The 22781-nt window shown below is 39.5% G+C and overlaps 1 protein-coding gene across 6 annotated transcripts in view; it reads right to left on the minus strand.

Moving 5' to 3' along the window:
• Positions 1 to 22781, minus strand: part of INSC (INSC spindle orientation adaptor protein) — a 149631-nt gene that overhangs the window by 89482 nt on the left and 37368 nt on the right. For all 6 annotated transcript variants that reach the window (XM_052811693.1, XM_052811692.1, XM_052811690.1 and 3 more), the window contains exon 2: positions 16458 to 16551. In XM_052811693.1, coding sequence (XP_052667653.1) covers positions 16458 to 16510 — 53 coding nt within the window. In that variant the 5' untranslated portion in view covers positions 16511 to 16551. The remainder of the gene's footprint in view (positions 1 to 16457; positions 16552 to 22781) is intronic.

The raw sequence follows: 22781 nt of genomic DNA on the forward strand, positions 1-22781 counted from the left end.
ACTGCAATAGAGCAATGCTGAGTCCAATGTACACTTTGAAATACCACCACCACCCCCCCCCCCTTTTTCAGCAGGGCAGCTGTGTAGCAGGTTAGTGGGTTGGACTGTCTTCACACTTTACCAGTAAAAAGATACTTTTTCAAAATTACGGAGGTCAACCTCTGACCCAGCAGTTGAACCACAGAGAACGTTCAGTGCAACTCCAGCCCTTCGGAGCAGAACAAAATGCTTGGGCAAAAAAATACCTTATTTTCCCCCAGCAGTGGCACACTGATTTCTTTCCAGGTTGTTCTTGGTACTTTAGCCAAGAGCAATACTGGGTTAGACTCTCTACCCAGCTAAACCAGGAGTGTTCCGATCTAATCACTTCCTGATTCACTCTCACAACAAACACAGCCCTTACCCCTCCACATCAGGACTGTGCCACGGGAAGTTCTGACAGGTTTAAGAAAAGGTTGTTTGCTTTTAAATGAGATGGAAAAATTAGCTTTATGCCTGAACCACTACTGAGAGAAGTTTCTGTCAAAAGAATGTTAAAAAAAAATTTATGAAGAGATATTGCTCTGCCATATTTCTCCATCCTGACTTCCCACTGGGTGCACTGGACTATAAGAAAATGTTAAACATGCTCCAGTAGTAGCATACATATATTGTTACTTGAAATCTGGAAGCCTGAGAGGTTCAATGTTATTCTCAAGATTGGGAACCCAACTTAAACACCTGTGAATAAAGGACTCTTGGCTGCTGCAGGCTGGATGCATGTAATATTCACTAGGTTGCTGCCAAGGTCTCATCCTTTAACCCTTGAAGACAGGCCAGCATGTCAGATTTCATACTGAAAATTTTAGCCTTAGTAATTGGATTTAAGTGAATTAGTTTTGAAACTGACAATTTTTTAAAAAGTTCACAAAATAAAGGGAAAAGTGTCATTTTGCATCAATGGCACAAAACACAGAAATCTCTGATCTTGAATTCTGAAGCCACCGGCCCAGAATTCAAGCCTGTCCTATATGTCAGCCTGCAGACAACTATGGCTCCCTTACTTTGGGATCCTGATAAATAAGAATAACAGTCTGAATAAGTATCATTAGCTGATTTTACTGCTTCCCAATTCCAGTATTTACTTATCCTTTGCTTTTTATTCCCCCACCCCCTACATTTATCCCAGAAGCAAATTGGCTAACGCATAATACATCAAAATAATTTGACCAAAGTTTGGAAAACCAGTCTATAAATATGAGAGGTATCAACATAAAAAAAAAGGGGGGGAAGATACAGAAAGAGATAGCCTGCTGCAAGCAGCAGATGGAACTATATGGGCTGGAACACCTCCCCTGTGAGGACAGACAGAGAGTTGAAGTTGTTCAGACTGGAGGAGAGAAGGCTCCAGGGAGACCTTTTAGCAGCCTTCCAGTACTTAAAGGGGGCCTACAAGAAAGATGGGGAGGGACTCTTTATTTACTTTGTGCTCTGAACTCAGCACAATATTTTTAAAAATGAAAGATTTGATAGAGTATCACACTGTGAATGTTTGCTTCCTGGCTAGTTAGAAACCATAGATTCATAATCATGTAACATCCTTTACTCTTCAATTTATTTATTTTTAAACTACAGATAAACCAAATTAATTTGCCCTTCTTGCATCAGTAGTATCAAAAACAATTTTTCATTGCTGCAGCACAATAACTTACTTCCTGCATCACATGTTTCAAATTGGATCTACAAAGTTCATTTGAAAATGCAAAGTAGACAAATTCCAAAATCAAAATCTGTGTGTGCACAGCTGATACTGAACAAGATATTTTTGCTCTGTAGCACTTCCAAAAAGGTTGCTTTCCACTATCTTGCAATCCACTTCAATACCATTCCCTGGTTCTCCCCTTTTTCCTTTGATAATTTTCTCAGCTTTCCCCTGTTTTGCTCCTGTCTAATCTTTATTCTGAGCTCAGTCCTGCTGCCATTTAAGATAGCTGAAAAATATTTTCATTAACTTTAGTTGGACAGAATATTACAAAAAACATCTACATCAGGAACATATTTCTATTGTACCCCTGGAATAACTTCAACAATAAAGTATCCACAGAAGGCAAGATACAAAATTCAAATACCTGAAGCATAGTCTACACATGCAACATAATTAAAAGTTTTTTCATTAAAAACAAGTAAAAGATTGCATACCCATAGTCCTTTAGGCATATTGCCCTAAATAAAATAACCTATATACGCACACACACTCTTCATAAAATTCTCTAAAATACTGTAAGGAGCAAAAAGAATCAACTGGCACCACTAACAGTCACATTTCAGCTTAATATTGAACCCCCGTATGCATTTCGCTCCATCACTCCAAATCCCTCAGGGTTAATATGAACTCAGAAATCCAACCACTAACAGACACTAGCAAATTTAATGAGACTAGAAATGGGGTCAGAGCAGCACATTTCTTAAGATCACTATACTATTTGTCAAAAAGGGAAAAAAGCAAAAATCCATTTACAAAGTTGTAGCATTGTTCTGCTAGCTTTCTTAAATTTGCTCATTACAAGTTACTGAACAACTGATTACAAGATCCTTCCACCATCCCCAGGCAGCAGTGAACCAGATTAAGAGACACCAGACAATTAAGTAAGGAAGAATTTCCCAGGAAATGTGAACTGAAGTGACAAATATTGTATTTAACACAATATGGTACTAGTATTTCTAATAAATAGTTAAGACAACAAGTCATAGTAAGATCATTAAAATATCCTTAATGAAGTGACTTATTTTTTAAAATCAGATTGTGAGAAAACACCTCAAATAACAATGTATGGGTAATTAATCATCATCCTCTGTTATAGCCACCACTGTAAAGAGAGTTTAGTGAACTCATGTGCCAGGCAACACCACTATAAAAACAATGGTAAAATGTAACACATGGAAGAAACAGGTTAGTTTCTGTGAACAGAAACACGCTCTTCGCATTTACTGAAAGCAGCTGCTAGGTAGTATTCAACATTACCAACCTGCTACAGTGCAATAGGACGATGCACACATATCAGGCATAACAAGGCATATGAGGTCATAACATACCGAGTGCTATATAAGTCTCTATTAAAATAGCAACTTGTGGACATAGGCTAATAAGGACTTCCATTGTGTTTCCCCAGCTGAGGTGGAGGAAGGAAAGACACAGGAAGGTAAAGTGGTTTGCCTAAGGCAAGAAGACTAATCAGCATTACAACCGAGGTAGAATCAAGAGGAATGATGTATAATGCTAAATCAAAATTAAAGTTTCAACAAACCTTACTGCCCTTTTGAAGATGGCAACACTTTCTCACAATAAGACAATAACAAATTCAGTGAATATGCTTTCTTGAGCATTAGGATCCCTTCAGTAGTCCGATCTCTGTTTTCAAGTTACACGAAGAGGTATATTCCCATTAAGGAGGGCCACTTGGTTCTTTTCCTTCTTGGTTAGCACAGGGAAGGTGAATGGCCCTGGAATACTTCAGCAAAGCTTGCATTTTATACAGGAAAGATATTTTGGATATATTGAAGTCAACAAACAGGATTTCATCCTTAATTGCCTTCCAGGGCTAACAAGAACAATTCCAGCTACATTACTAACATGATAACAGCAATGATATGGCCTAGCTGCTAAAATGAGAGGCAAAAGTATGGACCTTTACTCTTGCCAGCAGAACACTAAATTCAGATTGCTTGATATGCATAAAATTGCACAGAAAGTCAAGGTCTCTCAGCAGTTTTGCAGAACAGATAACTACTAACCCCATATTGTAAATGGAAAAACAAAGACACAGTCTTTACTGTAATTTGTCAGAGTTCAGAAAGACCTGGAAAGTAATCAAGTCAAAGATTAGACACTGCAGGCTCTGTTTTCCTTGTAAGCTTCCTGATGACTCCTTTAAACATGCAAACTCTTCCATGCATGACAAAACTTGCTAACAAATCCAAAGTAAAATTTTCTAAGATGCACAGTAAAAACTGCAGCCAGTGCAGCAAAAGAGTTCTCTGTACAGTTCACAGGCAGCATTTGAGGCTCTCCTATGCTCTTGCAGAACAGAACAGGAACAAGGATGCAGTTAGTTTCAGGATGACCTGCCAATGCCAGGTTTACCGTTTCTGGCTCACTGCTTCTTACACCCAGGAGACAGCGCCTGAGAGCAGCCTCAATCCCTTCAGCACAGCACCACTGCCAGGCACACAGCATTGGTCTATAACCACGAGACATGCCTGCAAGATAGTGTCTTGAGTTCTGCGAGACACAGCCTTCAGAATTCCTCCACTCTTATGCACAAGTTTGACAACCGCTTATCTTGCATGTCACAAGATGTAGCAAGTCATCATGATGGCCTGATCCTGTCATGCTCTTCTGTTTCTTACTCTGTATTCCTTTTTCCTTCTTAGCCGTACAGTTGCCAGGAGAGGTTCCTTCTGCATATCCATTCCCCACAGCTAATACGTTGGGTTCAGGAAGAGTACGCCTGCAGTTCAGGCTTACTATTCTTTGATGCCAGGAAGTTCACATAGACAATACAGAAGCCAAGAATGTGGCTTCTACCTGCTCCCCATGGCTGAAACATTATTACATAACAACATACATTCTTGCAGAACAACAACTCAGTCAAAGGAGCTATTGAACTTCTATGGTAGGTTTTAGGAAGTTTTCCTTAAGCCTTTGTGGCAAATAAGCAAGACGTGGTAAATAAGCAAGATGTCTAGATACTTAAGATTGTACCAAAACTAAACAGTTTCAGGTTTTGGTTTTGTCGTCGTTCCCCCCCCCTTTTTGGGGGGAGGGGGTGGGGGTGGCACATATGGGACACCATCTGTGAACTAAATGGGAAGACTGTTAATGCTAAAACAGGTATAAAGTGTAAATCATTATAATAATAGGCAGAGAATGCTGACATTAAATTCTGAGTTAAAGAACTAAGATGACAATATAAATACAATTACTTTACAGTTTAAAAATTCCGTGAGCTCCTCATATATATTCCAAACCTCCAAGAATCCATCTACATTACTAGAAGACTCCACAAAACAGACAAGCATCGAATTGCAGTAAAAACATTTGGTAGACTAAAGAAATCAAAGCATTTGTGTCAATTAATTCATCGTTCATATTGTTAGATTCACAAACAAGAAAGAAGACTCCCATGTGCAAGATAAAACCTTAAACACAAAATTAACTAGCAAGGCTGTCTTCTGAAAACAGAGCACAGACATCCAACAGGAATGGTAGAATATGTGTAAACCTGATCACCATCTCTTCTGAAATGCGCTACAGAAAAATAAGTATGGTGAAGATTTGAATGCAAGTAAACATAATCAACCACAAACAACATAAGAATTCTTTGAAAAGGTCCTGCCAGTACCAGGGAAAGTTTGCAGACAAAGCACAAACCATGGAGTCAAAGCCATAAAACAATGGCTAGAAGAGCTAGCTACAGGGTGCAAAGGTTGACAGGATTACTAATTTGATGTCATAATAAAAGTTTCATGCAATAGTTTTGAAGATGCAGTCAGAAAGCATCATCTATGTCTGGCAGATAAGGTAACCTAACATTCAAGCATGTTCTGTCACTCTTGTTTCAAAGACATTAATTTGAGGGTCCTTTCTGAAAAGGATACCAAGTCCCAAACACAAGATATTCATCAGGCAGATGGGGACTACTATTTCTCTAATACACAAAAAGAAAAGAGTCTATAGAAAGGACGCCCACATTTCAAAAATATGCATTCTGAAAATAATCAGCCAAATTTCTTCTATCATAAAGGCTATACCAGCACTAGCTTGACCTCTTTACAGTGCTTGTGTGCCCACATACTATGAAACATCCTACTGACTCTGACAAGAGGAATTCAGCATAAAATCTTAACTGTCTTTAAGAATGAAAGATAGTGCTTGATCATTTTAAAAAGTTCCCAACTAACAGCAAGCCACAAATATGAAATACCAACTAATGAAAAAAGTCTAGTGAGGCCGTTGAACAGATTGTTTAAATTCATCAATTCGTTTGCATTTTAAAGTCATCATAAGTTCACAATTATAATGGACAAACTCAAATTTCCTTCAGGTTAAAAGCCAAAATTCATTTGACTTCTACAGTTCAACATAAAATATTCTACAGCATAGCTCTGGGAAGTAATATAATATGTTTCTACAGCATGTTATACAACTGAATATAAAGATATAGTGATAAAGCTATCAGAATGAAAAGGTTAGGAAAAATCTTGCATTCTGGCAGACTTGCACACCCCAAAAATGCATAAAGTACAAGCAAAATGCAATCATTTTTACTGCCTGTGAGCTAAACTGCTGACCTACATTTTAACATCCTGAATATAGGAACAGAGATATTTTACCCAGGGATTCAAAGAAAAAAATAAAAATCTGTTGGTTCATATTCCTCATGAATGCCACCAAATGATGACAAATCAATAGTTGCTACTTTACTAACATCATCCTTTGGATCCAGTCAAACAGCATATCTGAAAATCCTTCCCAGAAGGACCGTATGGATACACAAATCTGTTTTAACTACCACCATCAAAACTCCCACAAACAACCCGGCTTTCAGTTTGGTTACAGGTGGAATATAAATCACTAAAATCAGAAATACTTCATAGTAAGATAAGCTCCCTTTCTGACGCTGTAAGATTCTTTGCTGAATTGTTAGAGGGTAACTAAGTGAAATGAAAAGAATACAAGGTCATTAAATGAAGCATCACTAGTGCCTTGATCTATGCAATAACTGAATTTATTCCTTGTCAGCAGAAGGTAACTTTATTGCATTATTAGCAGAGCACCTTTTCTTCTGTGGTACTCTGTTCCTACAGCTTGCTGCAAAAAGAGGTTTTTCAAAAAAGGTTTTCAATTCCCCAGCAAGCATTCCATTCTTGAATGGTTTTTAAAAATACATACATAGAGCAGCAATTCATAGAGCCACTGAACTTTGAACTCTGTAAATCTTCAGCTCTAGCTCTTGTATTACAGCTAACGTACATTTTTTTTCTCTAGAGTTTCTTGCAGTCTTTAATCTGAATGCTTTAGAAAGAGCCACAAAACACAAGTTCCTGACATCATCCAAATAAAACTGATTCTATGGAATGTAGGATTCAAATTAGCAGGGCAAGATCTATGCACAGTAAGTAGCCTGTGAAATACAAACAGGAAATACAAATGTTTTCTACTTTGCATGGAGTGCTTGTCAGACAGGAAGTTCACTCGGCAGACGTAGGTGGGAAAAGCCAGAAGTACAAGCCCTTGATTATCAGCAGACAACACTGTAGGAAACCATGAAAGAGAAAGAGTTCAGCACTTCTAGAAGATGTCTAGAAGTGTAAGGCCATGTACAATCACCGATTAGACTAAGCATTTAAAGCACTTAAACATGATTTTATGATTAATTATGAACATGAGCACAGTCTTAGAGTTGTGCATACTTACAAATGGATTGCTCATTCCTGAAGAGTCAAGGTGCTATAAAAAACAAATGAAAGTGAGGCAAATCTTGTGAGTACAGGCACTAATAGCAGAAGTGGTAACAAAGTGCAGAAGCCATGCAGATACGAATTAGAAAGGTAACAAGAACTGAGATGGTGAAAAAAAGAATACACCAGAATGAGATAAAAGGGAATAACCTTTATTCAGGTTAATTCACAGAAGTCACATCCCTAGGAATCATTCACTTGAGAGATTCATATCTAAGAAAATAGGTAGATAATGAAACAGGAAATGTTTCAATGAACTGATATGCAACCAAATAACTTGCTGCCAAAATTCAATCAAAACCAGAATTTAACACCAGATGAACAGATGGCATCAAAAGCTACAGATTCCCATCACCTACAGAATATACAAGGGGTGAGAGATCATTGGCTAGCTGAATAAAAAGGAACATACCTATGCAATTTTGGCCAAGACTCACTTTTTATGACTGGATAACATAATTTCCCTGCCTTTGACTCTGAGGACTAAATCACCCAGTATTTGTGAAATTTTAGAGCCTCTAGGGACAGAAGACCAATAGCTGAATCCATTCTTTTCCTGACAGCCCTATTTGGGGTTCTATCTGTTATTAAAGAACATCCAAACACAATATTAAACATGTTAAAAAGCTCTTCACATGTCTTATACTTCAGACTCAATGTTCTCAAAACACCTTGTTGTGGTTTAACCCCAGCCAGCAACTAAGCACCACACAGCTGCTCTATCACTCTGCCCCCCCTCAGCTAGACAGGGGAAAAAAACTATGATGAAAGACTCATGGGTTAAGATAAGGACAGAGAGAGATCACTCAACCAATTACCCTCACAGGCAAAACAGACTTGACTTGGGGAAAATTAACTGAATTTATTGCCAATCAAACCAGAGTAGGGTAATGAGCAATAAAACCAAACCTTAAAACACCTTCCCCCCCACCCCTCCCTTCTTCCTGGGCACAGCTTAACTCCCAAATTCTCTGCTTACCCCCCCCCCCCCAGCAGCACAGGGGAACGGGGGTTGGGGTCAGTTCCTCACACAGTGTCTCTGCTGCTCCTTCCTCCTCAGGGGCAGGACTCCTCACACTCTTCCCCTGCTCCAGCGTGGGGTCCCTCCTACAGGAGACAGTCCTCCACAAACTTCTCCAACGTGGGTCCTTGCCACAGGGTGCAGTTCTTCACAAACTGCTCCAGCATGGGTCCCTTCCACGGGGTGCAGTCCTTCAGGCACAGACTGCTCCAGTGTGGGTCCCTTCCACGGGGTCACAAGTCCTGCCAGCAAACCTGCTCCAGCCTGGGCTTCTCTCTCCACAGATCTGCAGGTCCTGCCAGGAGCCTGCTCCAGCGTGGGCTTCCCACAGGGTCACAGCCTCCTTCGGGAACCCACCTGCTCTGGCGTGGGGTCCTCCACGGGCTGCAGGTGGATATCTGCTCCACCGTGGACCTCCCTGGGCTGCAGGGGGACAGCCTGCCTCACCATGGTCTTCCCCACGGGCTGCAGGGGAATCTCTGCTCCGATGCCTGGAGCACCTCCTCCCCCTCCTTCTTCACTGACCTGGGGGTCTGCAGAGTTCTCTCACATATTCTCACTCCTCTCTCTGGCTGCAGTTTCTGTGCCAGAGCAACTTTTTTTCCCTTCTTAAATATGTTATCCCAGAGGCACTATCACTGTCTTGACGGACCCGCTGCTGGCCAAGGCCAAGCCAATCTTGGAGCCGGCTGGCATTGACTCTATTGGACAAGGGGGAAGCTTCCAGCAGCTTCTCACAGAAGCCACCCCTATAGCCCCCCCACCAGCTACCAAAACCTTGCCATGCAAACCCAACACACATCTCTTCTCAGCTGTGCAGAGGCCAGATAAAGCTCTAGAAGTAAAATCTGATGTGAATAGTCCTTGAAGTAATTCAGTTCCTGAACAGGTAGAAATGCATCTTTAAAAAAAAAAAGTCTTTGTAAAGTTTGGGGGGTTTTTTGTTTGTTTTTTTGTTTTTTTGTTTTTTGTTTGTTTTTTTTTTTTTTAACACATCTGCCTTACTAGGAATATTTTGTCAAGTGTTGAGGTTTTTTTGGATGAGGAATGCAATTTCCATTATAAAAAAAATATAATCCATTATAGACTTTCATATTTTTCGTCTCATACATCCATATGTTTCAGAAAGTTCTACATGTTTATCATCCTGATTTGGCAGAGAAACAAGTAGAATTAATGCAGTTTCTGCATTTCTCTTGCTTCTATTTCAAGTCTCAACTTTCAACTTTTGGCAAATATTATATGTCAAAATATCAGTTAATCCCAAATATAAACAATTAATTTTTTCTTCCAGTTTCATAAAGGTTTTAGCATCATTTCAATCAACACCTCATTCCCCACTGGGCAAGCAACAAAGTACTTAGCAAAGTTGTGAAAGAGAACATGGTGCCCAGCACTTCATAGATGGAGGGCATTGGTCCTAGAGCTCTGGAGGTAGCCTTAGAAGTGTTTGCTTTCTGTTTGCTTAGTAAAAACATGCAAGTTATTTTGAACAATTCATAGAATCATAGAATGGTTTGGGTTCAAAGGGACCTTAAAGATCATCTAGTTCCAACACCCCTGCCATGGGCAGGGACATCTTCTGCTAGACCAGGTTGCTCAAAGCCCCATCCAACCTGGCCTCGAACACTGGCAGGGATGGGGCATCCACAACTTCTCTGGGCAACCTGTTCCAGTGCCTCACCACCCTCACAGTAAAGAATTTCTTCCTAATATCTAATCTAAAACTGAAAAAGGGTAGATTAAAACCATTACCCCTCATCCTGTCACTGCACTCCCCGACAAAGAGTCCCTCCCCATCTTTTCTGTAGACCCCTTTAAGTACTGGGAGGCTGCTAAAAGGTCTCCCTGGAGCCTTCTCTTCTCTAGGCTTAAACAAGCCCAACTCTCTCAGCCTGTCCTCACAGGGGAGGTGCTCCAGCCCCCTGATCATCTTTGGGACCCTTGTCTTGACTCACTCGAGCAGGTCCATGTCCTTCTTACGCTGGGGGCCCCAGAGCTGGATGCAGTACTCCAGGTAGGGTCTCGTGAGAGCAGAGTAGAGGGGGAGAATCACCTCCCTGGACTTGCTAGCCACATTTTTGATGCAGCCCAGGATATGACTGGTTTTATGGGCTGCGAGCACACGTTGCCAGCTCAATATTCAGTTTTTCATCCACCAACAGCCCTAAGTTCTTGCCCACAGGGCTGCTCTCAATCCACTCATCACCCAGCCTGTATCCATGTTTGGGATTGCCCTGACCCATGTGCAGGACCTTGCGCTTGGCCTTGTTGAACTTCATGAGGTTCACACAGACCTACCTCTCTAGCTTGTCAAGGTCCCTCTGGATGGCAACTCACTCAGAATTCTCTACAGTCTGCAGTGAGGTGGTATTCCAGTTCATATCATTTGCTGAGAAAATAAAGTTTCGGGGTCTCTCTCACTGTGCATTCCTTAAATCCTTCAGTACTGTCCTTGGATTTTGAACCTAATCAACAAATTCTTCTTTTACTGCAAGTCCTCACCCTTTAACCCCCCCCCCCCCCCCCCCCCCCAGTTATCCTCAATTCCTCTGGATCCAAGGGGACAAACGCATTACAAGTTTCCAAATACCAATTTCATCCATCTTTATACATAGTTAGACGAGGAAATACAGACACAGAACAGTGTTTTTTTTCTCATAACCAAGCCAAAGCTGACCTCGAATTTTTATACTATGAGATTTGGCATCTTCTCCACTTTAGCTCTCTGTACCTTAAGCTACTGTTTATTCAAGGGCCATCACGGTGTGGGCCTTGCAATAGCTCTGTTGTTATATTGCTATCTCAGCTACCTGGGGGCTTCTCACACAGACCTTTCTAAAGCTCTGCTCTTGCTGCATGTTAGAGAAGCACATTCCTCAGCACAAATTATTACTTCGGAAAAGGTTTCAAATCTGAACTTAAAGAACACACCAATTTTTGTGTATGACACTGGCAAATAGCAACTCCTGGGTTTGGGGGTTTTTGTTTGTTTTTTAACTACTCCATTTATTTCAGCAAACCTGAGTTTGGAGCAAGATGATTACATTCCTACCTGGACTTAAAAGGCATACTTTTCTCACATTAACGATGTTCTTGCTTCCATTGTAAAGTTGTGCCTATAACAGGATTTTTTTCTTCAAGTCATTTTATGAATCTCCTTCCTTCAGTAACTTCCATCATATCTTACATAATGTACAGATCAGATGTAGTCACTACAGCTTGTACAGTTTCTTTCACCAGAGAGAGCATGCATGCACAGTGAACAGATCTCCACCTACCACATTACCTGCCATGCACATATACAAAAATAGCACTGCAAGAAAAAAAATTAAACAAAAAGTAGGCTAAAAAAACCCCAGAAGCATACTGGAAGAAATTCAGATTTTATTAAGAGCTGATAGATATACTAACACTGATATTCTTAATAGCAGAGGGCATGTTAATCTTAATTTATGTAACAGGACACCTAAGCAGATCCTCTAGAGAAGTTACCAGAACACCTGCAGATACACAGTACATTTTAAAGAGCAATGCAAGGCTATAAATATGCATGACATGACCTTATTCATATTGTTCTTTCACAGGACTCAGATCTTTAGTTCAACAAAAAAGAAGAACAAAAGGAGGAAAGACTGTCTTTTGGTTAAGAACAGGGAGACAGGAAGCCTGGATTCTATTTTTGGCTCTGCCACAGAAGTCCCTTATGGCAAATTTTTCCAGCTTTCGGGTATCAAATCAAGGAAGTGATTTTGAGAGATGAAATGCTACAAATGACATAACCACAACTACCTAGATTTGAAAGGCTTGTCTACTTTCTCTGCCTCACCTCCTTCATCTGAAGCAGTGATAAGAATTCATATCTATATCCCAATGATTATGTAAACTTCCACCAGAACACAACATAATAATAATATTAAAACCAGGAAAAAGAAACTAAATATAGACACCTACTAGGTTTATCTTCCTGGTCTTCATATTCAAAGTATTGACCTTTTATAAGCAAACAAAAAAAACCTTTAAATAATCAGTATTGCCCTTTTTTTGTATGCAAGTTGAAATTATAACCTCCAGTATCATCTTTCATTGTTGAAGCTATAAGGATGTTTAGACAATGTATTAAATAATCCAGCAGTATTGCATTTCTGAAGATCAGGAAGACAAATTCTCTCTACTCCAACCCCCACTTCATTTTCAAGAGTACCTCTGAGATATATAGCCCAAATTTCAACATCTTTCAGCAAGATCGGGGCAGGGGCTGTGGGGGCAGGGCAAGGCTGGGCTGGTTGTTTGATTGGTTTTGTTTGTTTGATTGGTTTTGTTTGAGGGGTTTTTTTGGTGGTGGTGGTGTTTTACCTGATTTCCACACAAGACCTTACTTTATTCCTTTTTAAAAAATATGTCTAATCATACTGTATTTCTCACAATTGCAACACTGAACCGAACATATAACCTGAGAAGCAAAAAGTGTCCTATTTCACTTTTTGTTATGAGTACTCTTTCTTTAGCTGAACGACTCCAGATTCAGCACTCCAAATGTTTAGTTTACTATCCAACATGAAAACTACAAAAAACCATGACAACAATGAAAAAAGCTGTAAATTACAATTTTAACTTAAAGAAAACAAAAAGGCCAATGATTTTTCATCATACAGGAGGGGGGGCCAGGGACAGAAGAGAAACGCAGCTCCTTTTACATTGCCTTTCCCATCTGGAAAAACTCACCAGAAAGATGGAAAACCAATACCAATAGAAAGATACGAGGAAAGGGTCACGACATTTTTCAAAAGCTATAATAAAACAACCCTACTACAGAATGAGAATATATGCATCTCTAAGGAATATTTACACATTTCACCTGCTATAGTGAACTGGCCATCACTCATGGCAACAGATTATTTTGTATGGTCCTGTGAAGTGCTTTATGTAGGACTACTGACAGTTTTTGGAGAGTCACTAGATCAATTCTTTATAAAAGTGATCCAATTCCAACTGTTTTCTCTCCTAAGGGACAAAACTGTCACTAATTGTAAATTCCTAACTCATTGAAACAGAAAATAAAGTTTCTGTAACAATAATTTGGGTTTTTTCCTCAGGATACTTTCTAGTTTTAAATATTGTATCCATAGCAGTCTGGATGTCAATTAGAGAAAGTAGGTCTGACAGTATGTTAGAAAACCACTAGCATAGTGACTCAATACTCTAGAGACTTTCCGATACAAGCTGTGTTTTCCCACAAAATCTGAGGAGAGAGAAGAGTGTAAACAACAATGCATGCAGCATAGAGACTTTGTTTAAGGCCCCAGTTCTAAATTCCTTATGCAGCCAAGATAACTGTTGACTTTAATGGCTGCTGTGGAAACACTTGGAATCAGTTTGTATGTGTATGGTACACTTTTGCTATGGAGACAGATATTCTTGCTTGGCAATGTGTCTGCTTTTACTTCTGAAAGATTCTGACCTAAACATAAAGCAAGACATGGTTGTGGTGCTCCACAGGACTAACCTCAGTTGGATTTGTGTTACCTTTTCCCTGTGACAGGACAGAACAGTGCATGCCTTCAAATTAATTCAAGTCCCCCTCACAAAAAGCAGGAGCATGAACTGGAATCCTGAGACAGGCTTACATCCTAGGCTTGGTTACATCAACAATAAACAATAAATAATACTTGAATCTTGTTAGTTATTTTGAAACCTGACTTAATCCTTTTAAACTCCCTATAGGATCCATATCACTCCTTTCTCTAACCCAGAGAAACAATTCAATCTCACATAAGTTGCATTTCTTTGGAAAAAGCTATTATGTTGAGTGTTTAAAAAAAATCATCAAGAAAAGCATTTTGTACAGCTCCTGGACTTTATTGATCTAGTCCATACTGGTTTTTTTCTGCAAATTCTTAGGGTAAAAACATGTTTCCTCATTTTCAGTTCCAGTCTTCCCTGTGCCCTTCACCTGTCTGACAACTGATAACTTCAGTCTACCTATCTTGTTACATGGGCTTTCTCTGAAATAACCCTCATCAAAAGGAAAAAGGATTCCCTTTCAAAATAAACACAGAAATTAAGAGCTTCATATTTTATTTGGGGTGGGGGAAAGTGTTTATTTTTAAATTTCTCCATATAGCATTGCCCTGCTGAGCCAAGCTGTTTGCCAGAACATAGTGCTTGCTATGTGGGACTTCCGCAGATCACTTCTTGTGCCAAGATACATTGTAGTGCAGTCAGCGTAAGGTGGCATGGTTTTGCTCACATAGCATGGCAGAGTTCTGCTTCCCTGAATGCAGTAGAACTGACCTGCAGGCAGTTTCCTTTTCCAGAAATCTCTAGCCTACAAAATTCAGTGCTCTTCAGTTCTGTGCTGCTGTTACCTTTGAGTGCTGCATGCAATATTCCTACTCCACATTTCCAGTCACTAGCTTAGAGAGTTTGCAGCCAATTTCCCCATTTAGGTGTTGGCAAACAAAACTTGCCACCATCAACCTGGATCAGCCATCCACAGGACCTACTGCCTTTGGTTCTGCTTGTAGCTAGTTTTCTACTACAATAAGAGGCTTCACTGGCCCATTTTGCAACCTAAGTTCTTGGCATAGCAGATGGCGTTGACAACTTCTTTGACTTTTGATCCAGGATTCAGCTTCTGGAACCCATTAGTTATCACCAAGCAATTAACCTGGATGTCTGACACCTTATCTGACCATTGGGTTAGTCTGAGCATTTCCATAGCAAAGTCATTAGTCTGTTTTCACTGTGTGCATCTGAAGTTATATTCCATGGCTCCATCCCATGGAAGAAAATTAAACTAGTAAGTAATACAGGACACCTCATTGCTGTTTATACCAGCCCACTCCATGCTTGGCTATTCAGGGCTTCCAGGACTCACTGAATTCCAAAGCAAGTTTTGGCTAGAATCTAACAAACAGTACCAGTTACTTTGGCACCTAGGATACCCAAACTGTGTTCCTCCACATGGTATTTCTTTCAGAAGACAATATACTCATATGGTCTAACTGTGACTGTGAGCTTAACGGCATCACCAAAGTATCTGCTAGAAGACTCAGCCAGGGAAAGGTAGAAAAATATCAAATTCCTTATGAAGAAAAGCATCACATTTTGAGATTGCATGTCAGCAGCCAGTTAACTACAACAAAGAATTACAATCTGACCTGGAGAAAGAAGACTAGGAGAAAGACTGAAATTTCGATCCTTTTTATTTCTGATTTTATTCCTGGATTCAGCAGCAACCCCCCGCCCACCCACCCCCCCCCCAAAAAAAAAAAAAAAAATCAGTTTTGCCACATATCAAGACTGTAGTTCAATGAGAATGCAGAAGGTTATTGTATTCATTATTCATTTTTTTTTCTTTTCATGGAACCTCCATTACACTAGAAGTGAAAGTATGCTATGCAGATACAGCTACTAGATGCCAACCAACAGCCAGATTTTAAAAAACTTGTTGATTAGTAGAGTCACCAATGTCTCCAGTCCCACCAGTGCACCACGGACTGGAGAGATTATACTATAACCTTCGTATCATTACGATAGCTACACCTGAAGAAAGTCAACCAGGTTAAGGAAATTTATATTTATAGTTTTCAGCAGTCTTCACAGAGTGCAGCGAGTTCCAGTGATTTCCATTATGACAAAGAACTGATCCAGTAAACACAGTCACATCTCTACTGCAAACATGTTCATCCATTTAAAATGATGACTGCATAGTCACTGTCATGATTTACCAGACTTCAGGTATACAAAGTTGCAAATGCTTTGAGAAATGCATCCCAGATTTCCACATTCATTCTCAACATACTGTGTGAACTTTACCTAAAACTGAGTTTAAAAATAAGTTTAAGTGTCTTTGGATCCTCAAAGGAAAGTGCAGCTGCGGCCTTAGAGACATTGAATCATTCGAGTCTGGATGACAGAGTGCACCACTTACCGCTGAACAGGTAACGGAAGGGAATCTAAGTGGTCCTCACCCTTAAAAGCCATATTTATCCTATTCTTATGTGCACTTCCCCATAGGCTGGACTCTAGAAAGAAAACAAACAGTCATTTAGCAAACCTAGGGAAACTCAGGCCTCTTCAGTCCAGGGTGACATGGCGTTCTCCTACTGATCTGTGGAGCTAACTCAAAAACAATTCAAAAGGCTACCACATAACTCCAGCCGATAACCAAGGCCATCAAGTAAATTTCATGGCATAAGCAACATAGGGTTTGCATGTTCCTGGACTACTGCACAGGTCAGAGCCATCTGGGTTGAACATTTCTGAGTTAATATTGAGTTATTATTTAGCCTTGTTTATTTTGAATTAGCTTGAACTCTAGAGGAAATTGATTTAGTATAATTGTAATTCTTGTTATTGAGAGAAAGATTGCAACAGAAAGCAAGTATATGTGCATACGATTTCAGGATCATTTAGTACTACATTTACAGAAAGGCCATTGATGTCTAACTTACTGAAGTATTGGATCCTTCCATGTTAAATGACTTCATTTTTCTATCAGTTTGAAATGCTGTACACATCTTTTTTCCTCCATGTTTTTCCTTTATACCTGGTGACTAAGAGACACATCCAAATACTGTTGTACTAGAAAGAGGCAAAAGAGAAGGAGGAAGAGAGCCTTCTCATTTTCACAAAAAGGAGGGGTGCTGCCTGTCTCCCTCTTCTCTTAATTAGCCCCATCTCACATTAGGGCATTACCTACTATAGATCAATATGTATTCTCAACAAAAGCCAGAGACAATGTATCGCACCAAAAAAGGTTAAGTCATTCCCACTCACCCACATGGCTAGAGGAAAACTAATGCAAAATATTTGAAGGAAAAGATTAATCCGTGACTTAAGAATAGCAAGGAGGAGATGAATGAATGTGGAGGAGGAGACAGGAACAGTGGGGAAACAATACTTTCTTAGATGTGAAGAAAAACCTGGGATCGATGGATCTCACTCTTGGAGAAAATACTTTACACAGGAAATTAATGTTGTTTGTGTCACCAACTGAGACAGAAAGTTTTTGATGTAGCCACTTGTGAAATTCTGCCATTTGGTTATTGGCTACATTCTGCAAGCTGAGTCAGCCAGCATTTAAGATATTTGCCACTCCAAATTGCTCTTAATTGACACAGAGTAGTCCTCAGCATCCTTCCTAGCAAACTAATCTCATTCCTAATGCATGTCCTTGTTTTTTTCCCCAAGATTCCACAAACATTGTCCTGAGTACATAAAAGTATTACAACCAAAGTAATGCATTCACATGCCCTGTCCAATATTAGCACCAGATTGCTTTGGTAATGGTGTCATCCTGTGTTCCTCCCTACCACCCAAATTTTCCTGGAAATAACAAACTTAAACTTCTTAGTCCATGCATCTAATAAAGGAGTATAGTGAAATATGGGAGAACAACCTCTTTAGAAAAAAAATTAAATAAAAAATAGGCAGTTCAAGTGTTACTGAATTCTCCAATTTAAAAAGATTGCAGACATTTGATAGACTGTGCCTGAAAATTTATATGCCCAAGTATGAAAATATTTGTATGTATCCTGCTCCCATGACGCACCAAGATTTGAAAAACAAGCTTAGTGTTGTTGTTTTTTTAAAGCATTTAGCATATGATGCACAGACTTCACTAACAACTGGAATAAATCAGCTATCTTCATTTCTTTTTAGTAATAGAATTTTTTGGTCTCTTTGTCAAAGACTTTTAAGATCACCAAATACAGATAATCATATAATCAGATTTACTGAAAATAGCCACTTATCATGATTATCACTATCTTCATTTGGAGGAGATACCCTTAATCAAAGATGAACACATCAGCATAAAACTTTAATCTCCAAGATGAAGTTTCCTCTCCTAAATCCTATCATGTAAAGGATTGAGAAAATAGTATTTCAGCCTGCAGAAGTACAGACTTCATCAACACTAGCTATCTCTTTCTGCTCAGCTTTAAGCACAGGATTTACTTTCGTATGCTACCAACACAGAATCAACAGCTTTCCTCTGGCAAGCTAAAGCTACTTCACCATTACCTCAGCCCACTAACAATTTCTACACATACAAATCAAAGCATCTGCTTGTACTCCATTACTTGTGATCAGTGACATAATGTACACAGACATAAATTAGATTATTGCATGTCATTGTTCCCTATAAATTAGAAACCTGACAAGAATGCAGCTTTTTATACATTGTCTTCCCACAAAACACACATTTATATTATGGCTGAGAGCCTTTAAAAACATGATCAACTCCTACTTAGAGGTCACTTATGCTCCAGAAACAATAACAAAATGCCACACTGCTATCTTAACCAAACAGTCTGTCTCAGGACTACGGTTAGATATTAGCTCAAATCTTTAAGCCCAAGTTAATGTTGACAACATGAGGAAATGCTCTCCCCAAGCACCTGGCAGTCTGCCAGAGGACCAGCTGTACCCCCAGGACAGCAAAGTACCACACTAGCCCACCTACACCCATGACTACAAGGGGGGTTGAAGACCCAGTGCCTGATACGCTACAGGCTTCTGGTCCTGCTCAGAATGCTCCTCCATGCTCTGGGCAATTACGGCGCTCAATGGCAGACGTTCAGTTTTCAGTCTTCTCATTCACCTTTCCAAGTAAGACCAAGACAACTGTACTTCCTAGTAAAGACCATGACAGGACTGATGAATCCTTCTGTTTAGTTGATGCTGCTTTTTATTAAAGGCCACAACACAGTGTTGAGCTCTAGTCAGCATTCTAAAAGGAAAGTCTCCTACTATAGCTGACCACGTAGATGACGCCCTAAGCATCACCAAGTCAAAGCAAGAACCTTTCAGAGTATCAAGTATTTCATCTTCTACAAAAAACATCCTACTCGGGGTCAAAGTCTTCTTTAGTCTGGCAAATACAGGACAACAGACATAGAAGAACAGAGACACACTGTTACTAACAAACACACATGCTAAAAATCTGCCATGAAAACCTCTTCAAGGCTTTTTTTTTGAGGGACTGAAACACGGGTAGGGCAATGTGCGCCACCTCTGCTGTAGCTGCTGTCTGAGTCTCTCTGCAGAAACACCAAGAAGTTCAATATCTTTCACACAATGGCTATATGCAACTAAAACAGATGGCACTCACATGAGCACATGTGCTCAAGTGTACACAAACTGTAAGCATACGCCCATGTCTCAATCCTTCCCACTAGCTGCTTCCTTACAGATGGTGGAGACAGTGTTGTAGCAAGCAGAGCTACATATCTGAAACAGTGCCTCAAGTCAGAGACCTTTCTCCTAATGACCATTTAAAAGATGCCCCTCTGACTTAAAATTTCATAAAAACATATATATGCTTTGTGTATACGTTCTGTCCAGGGAAGTGGTTGAGTCACCATCCCTGGAGGTATTCAAAAAGTGCATAGACAAGGCACTTCAGGACGTGGTTTAGTGGGCATGGTTGATGGTTGGACTCGATGATCTTAAAGGTCTTTTCCAACCTAAATGATTCTATGCATGTGTATATATACACACACACTCTCTCATATTTATTAAATATATACATACTAAGAGGCAACATTAGCAGAGTTGTGCAGGAGAGGCTAATGGCTTTTTTCCACTGGTTTTAGTGGCCACTGATCAGGCACACAGCTGGTCAGAGATGCTGTCTAGGTAAACTTGTACCAAAAAAATAACAGTACTTGTAGTTTGCAATATTGGTCATTTTGCTACAAGCCTGAGTGCCACTTAGGTTGAAATAAAATTGTCGTTCTTTGACACACAATAAGGCCAATTTTTTAATACCTTACATAGGATTTTACATAAATAAATGGCTGCACATAGACTTATATCACAATTATAACGACTTATAATTGGTTAAATTCTTCTGGTAGATAGCAGCGTGTGCATGTGGAATTACATGTATTTAAGGCAGCAGTCTCTGCTTGTGTCCTTCATCTTTCTCTTTGTCACATCAACACTGAATTAGATTTCAGGATGTTATTTCCCCATGTTTAGTGGATAGATGTAGATAAGCAGACCACAAACCACATTTCATTCCCAAAGACAGTCAGCCAAAAGCTTCTTTCAAAGAACTACTACACAAGAAAACAAAGCATCACACCTGAAACAGCACATAAGCATTGCTCACAGAAAAAGCAGTGTCAGCTGAAGATGTGACCTTCATGGCCAACCCCCCCCCCCCCAAAAAAATACCACACCACCAGGAAGAGGGAACTTGCTCATATACAAGCACCAGGCCCTGATGCTGGCAACTGACAAAGAACTAAAAACAGCTTAAAAACCTGTCAAACTAGCCCACCCATAAGTTCAAGAAGGAGGAGCCTCATCCTAAGTTACACCAGGCTTGGCAGCACCTGTGAAACCTTTGCAATGCCCCGCTAGCACAGCAATGCAGCTGGGAGCTGCTAAACCACTGGTTCCACAGCAGCAGACAGCTCCTGCCTTACAGGAACTCCCTGCTGGGAGCCTCCTGTTGCTCAAGTCTGTTTAGCATTGCAGAGCAGCTTCTACAGTGCAACATGGCTTTTTAGCATCCTACAAAAGATGTTATTTCTGCTAGGAAAACAAATTGCATCTTGTAAAATCTCCCAATTTAAATTTCCTCACCATCATTCAACATGTTAGCTTATATTTAACAAGCTAGAAATTAGGAGGATTTTAGCAGTCAGGATTCTGTTAAAAACACATCCTTGTCCAAAAGTATCACAGTAACAGCATGTATTCAAGGTAAAATAAGTGTGACTCATTTACTCCTACTACTGATGGCCCTGCAGAAGTTCTCCATCACAAAATTATGTCCTAAATAACTAAGCCCTGAAACTCATACAATTAATTTCACATTTTTTAACTCATTCACTGCACGTGTGTCCAGCCTTGTAAAAGCTTCAATCAAAGAGCAAATCCATAAACTTTCACCACCCCATTTCTAAACCCTAACTTAGTAATTTCAACACTAAGCACATCTTAAAATAAGGTCAATCAAGAGCATCATTTCTCTTTCTGAAAGACAGAAATCCATGCATCTAGCCTTTGATTATTAATAACCATCAGAATTAGAAGAGCATGTTACCTGTAAGTAATATGGTTAACCTGAGAATAAGAAGTCACTAGCTAAAAGGCATTTAAGACTAAATATCACTTGATTAATATGAACAGCTCCTGTCTGTAGTAAAGTACAATCTCTGTTCTGCCAAACAGTGCCTGTCCTTATGTTACAATTCTGGGAGTCTGGGAATCATTAATTATTATTCTCCTGGTACACAGAATAACTGTTAATGGAATGCCACAAATCAAGTTAAGAGCAAAATTGTGACAGCATTTATGTGATAGGTCAGAATGTAAATACATATACTCTGTCCTTCAGCAACACATCTGGTCCATCAGAAGTTTTTCCACACTAACCATTTAAGGACTCAGGATCCCATTGTCATTTTGCATTCTAACAGGTTTATATAGATATGAATTAATCACAATAGTAAAAGCCAACTCAGAATTAAGCTGGGTGTCACAAATCTAAGCAGCCATAAAGCCAGGAGCAAGAAATAATGAAGAGTCCTTCAAATGATGCGTTAAAATGGGTTGTATTAGCATGGGATCATATACACAGATGTACGTACCACACTCCTAGAATGCAAAATTAAAACTAGAAAAGGGGAGATGGGAACAGGTGCTACCTGCAGCATTCGTTCATGACAGCTGCTCTTACAGAACCAATAATCAAAGGGGAAACACTGCTGAGTAGTTTATGCCTTACACTTCAAGTACAATCTGAAGCATAAATCCATTTTCACTCACACAGGGTTTTATTTTTAATGCATATTTCTTCCCATCTTTTCTCTCTATTTTCTGCAGAGATGATCTCATTTTAAACAAGTCTTCATCTTGGACAATACTCCTTTTTATGTATCATAGAATGGTTTGAGTTGGAAGGGACCTTAAAGATCATCTACAGTTCCAACCCCCCTGGGGTTGGGTAGGGATACTTTCCGCTAGATCAGGTTGCTCAAAGCCTCATCGAACCTGGCCTTGAATATACACATATAAAAATATATATATTGTATAATAGAGTATATATTTGACATTTATTTAAATATACTGTATTATTATATCCAATTATATTATTTTAATATTTTTATAAAATATTTTATATTTTGTTATTTTAAAATTATTTTACATTCTTTCTATTATGTTAGTATTTATATATATTATAATATATATGTGTATATAAAAAGGGGGTATGGTGTGTGTATATATATCTCTA

Source organism: Harpia harpyja, chromosome 16 (assembly GCF_026419915.1).
Source record: "Harpia harpyja isolate bHarHar1 chromosome 16, bHarHar1 primary haplotype, whole genome shotgun sequence".
In the NCBI taxonomy this organism is placed as follows: domain Eukaryota; kingdom Metazoa; phylum Chordata; class Aves; order Accipitriformes; family Accipitridae; genus Harpia; species Harpia harpyja.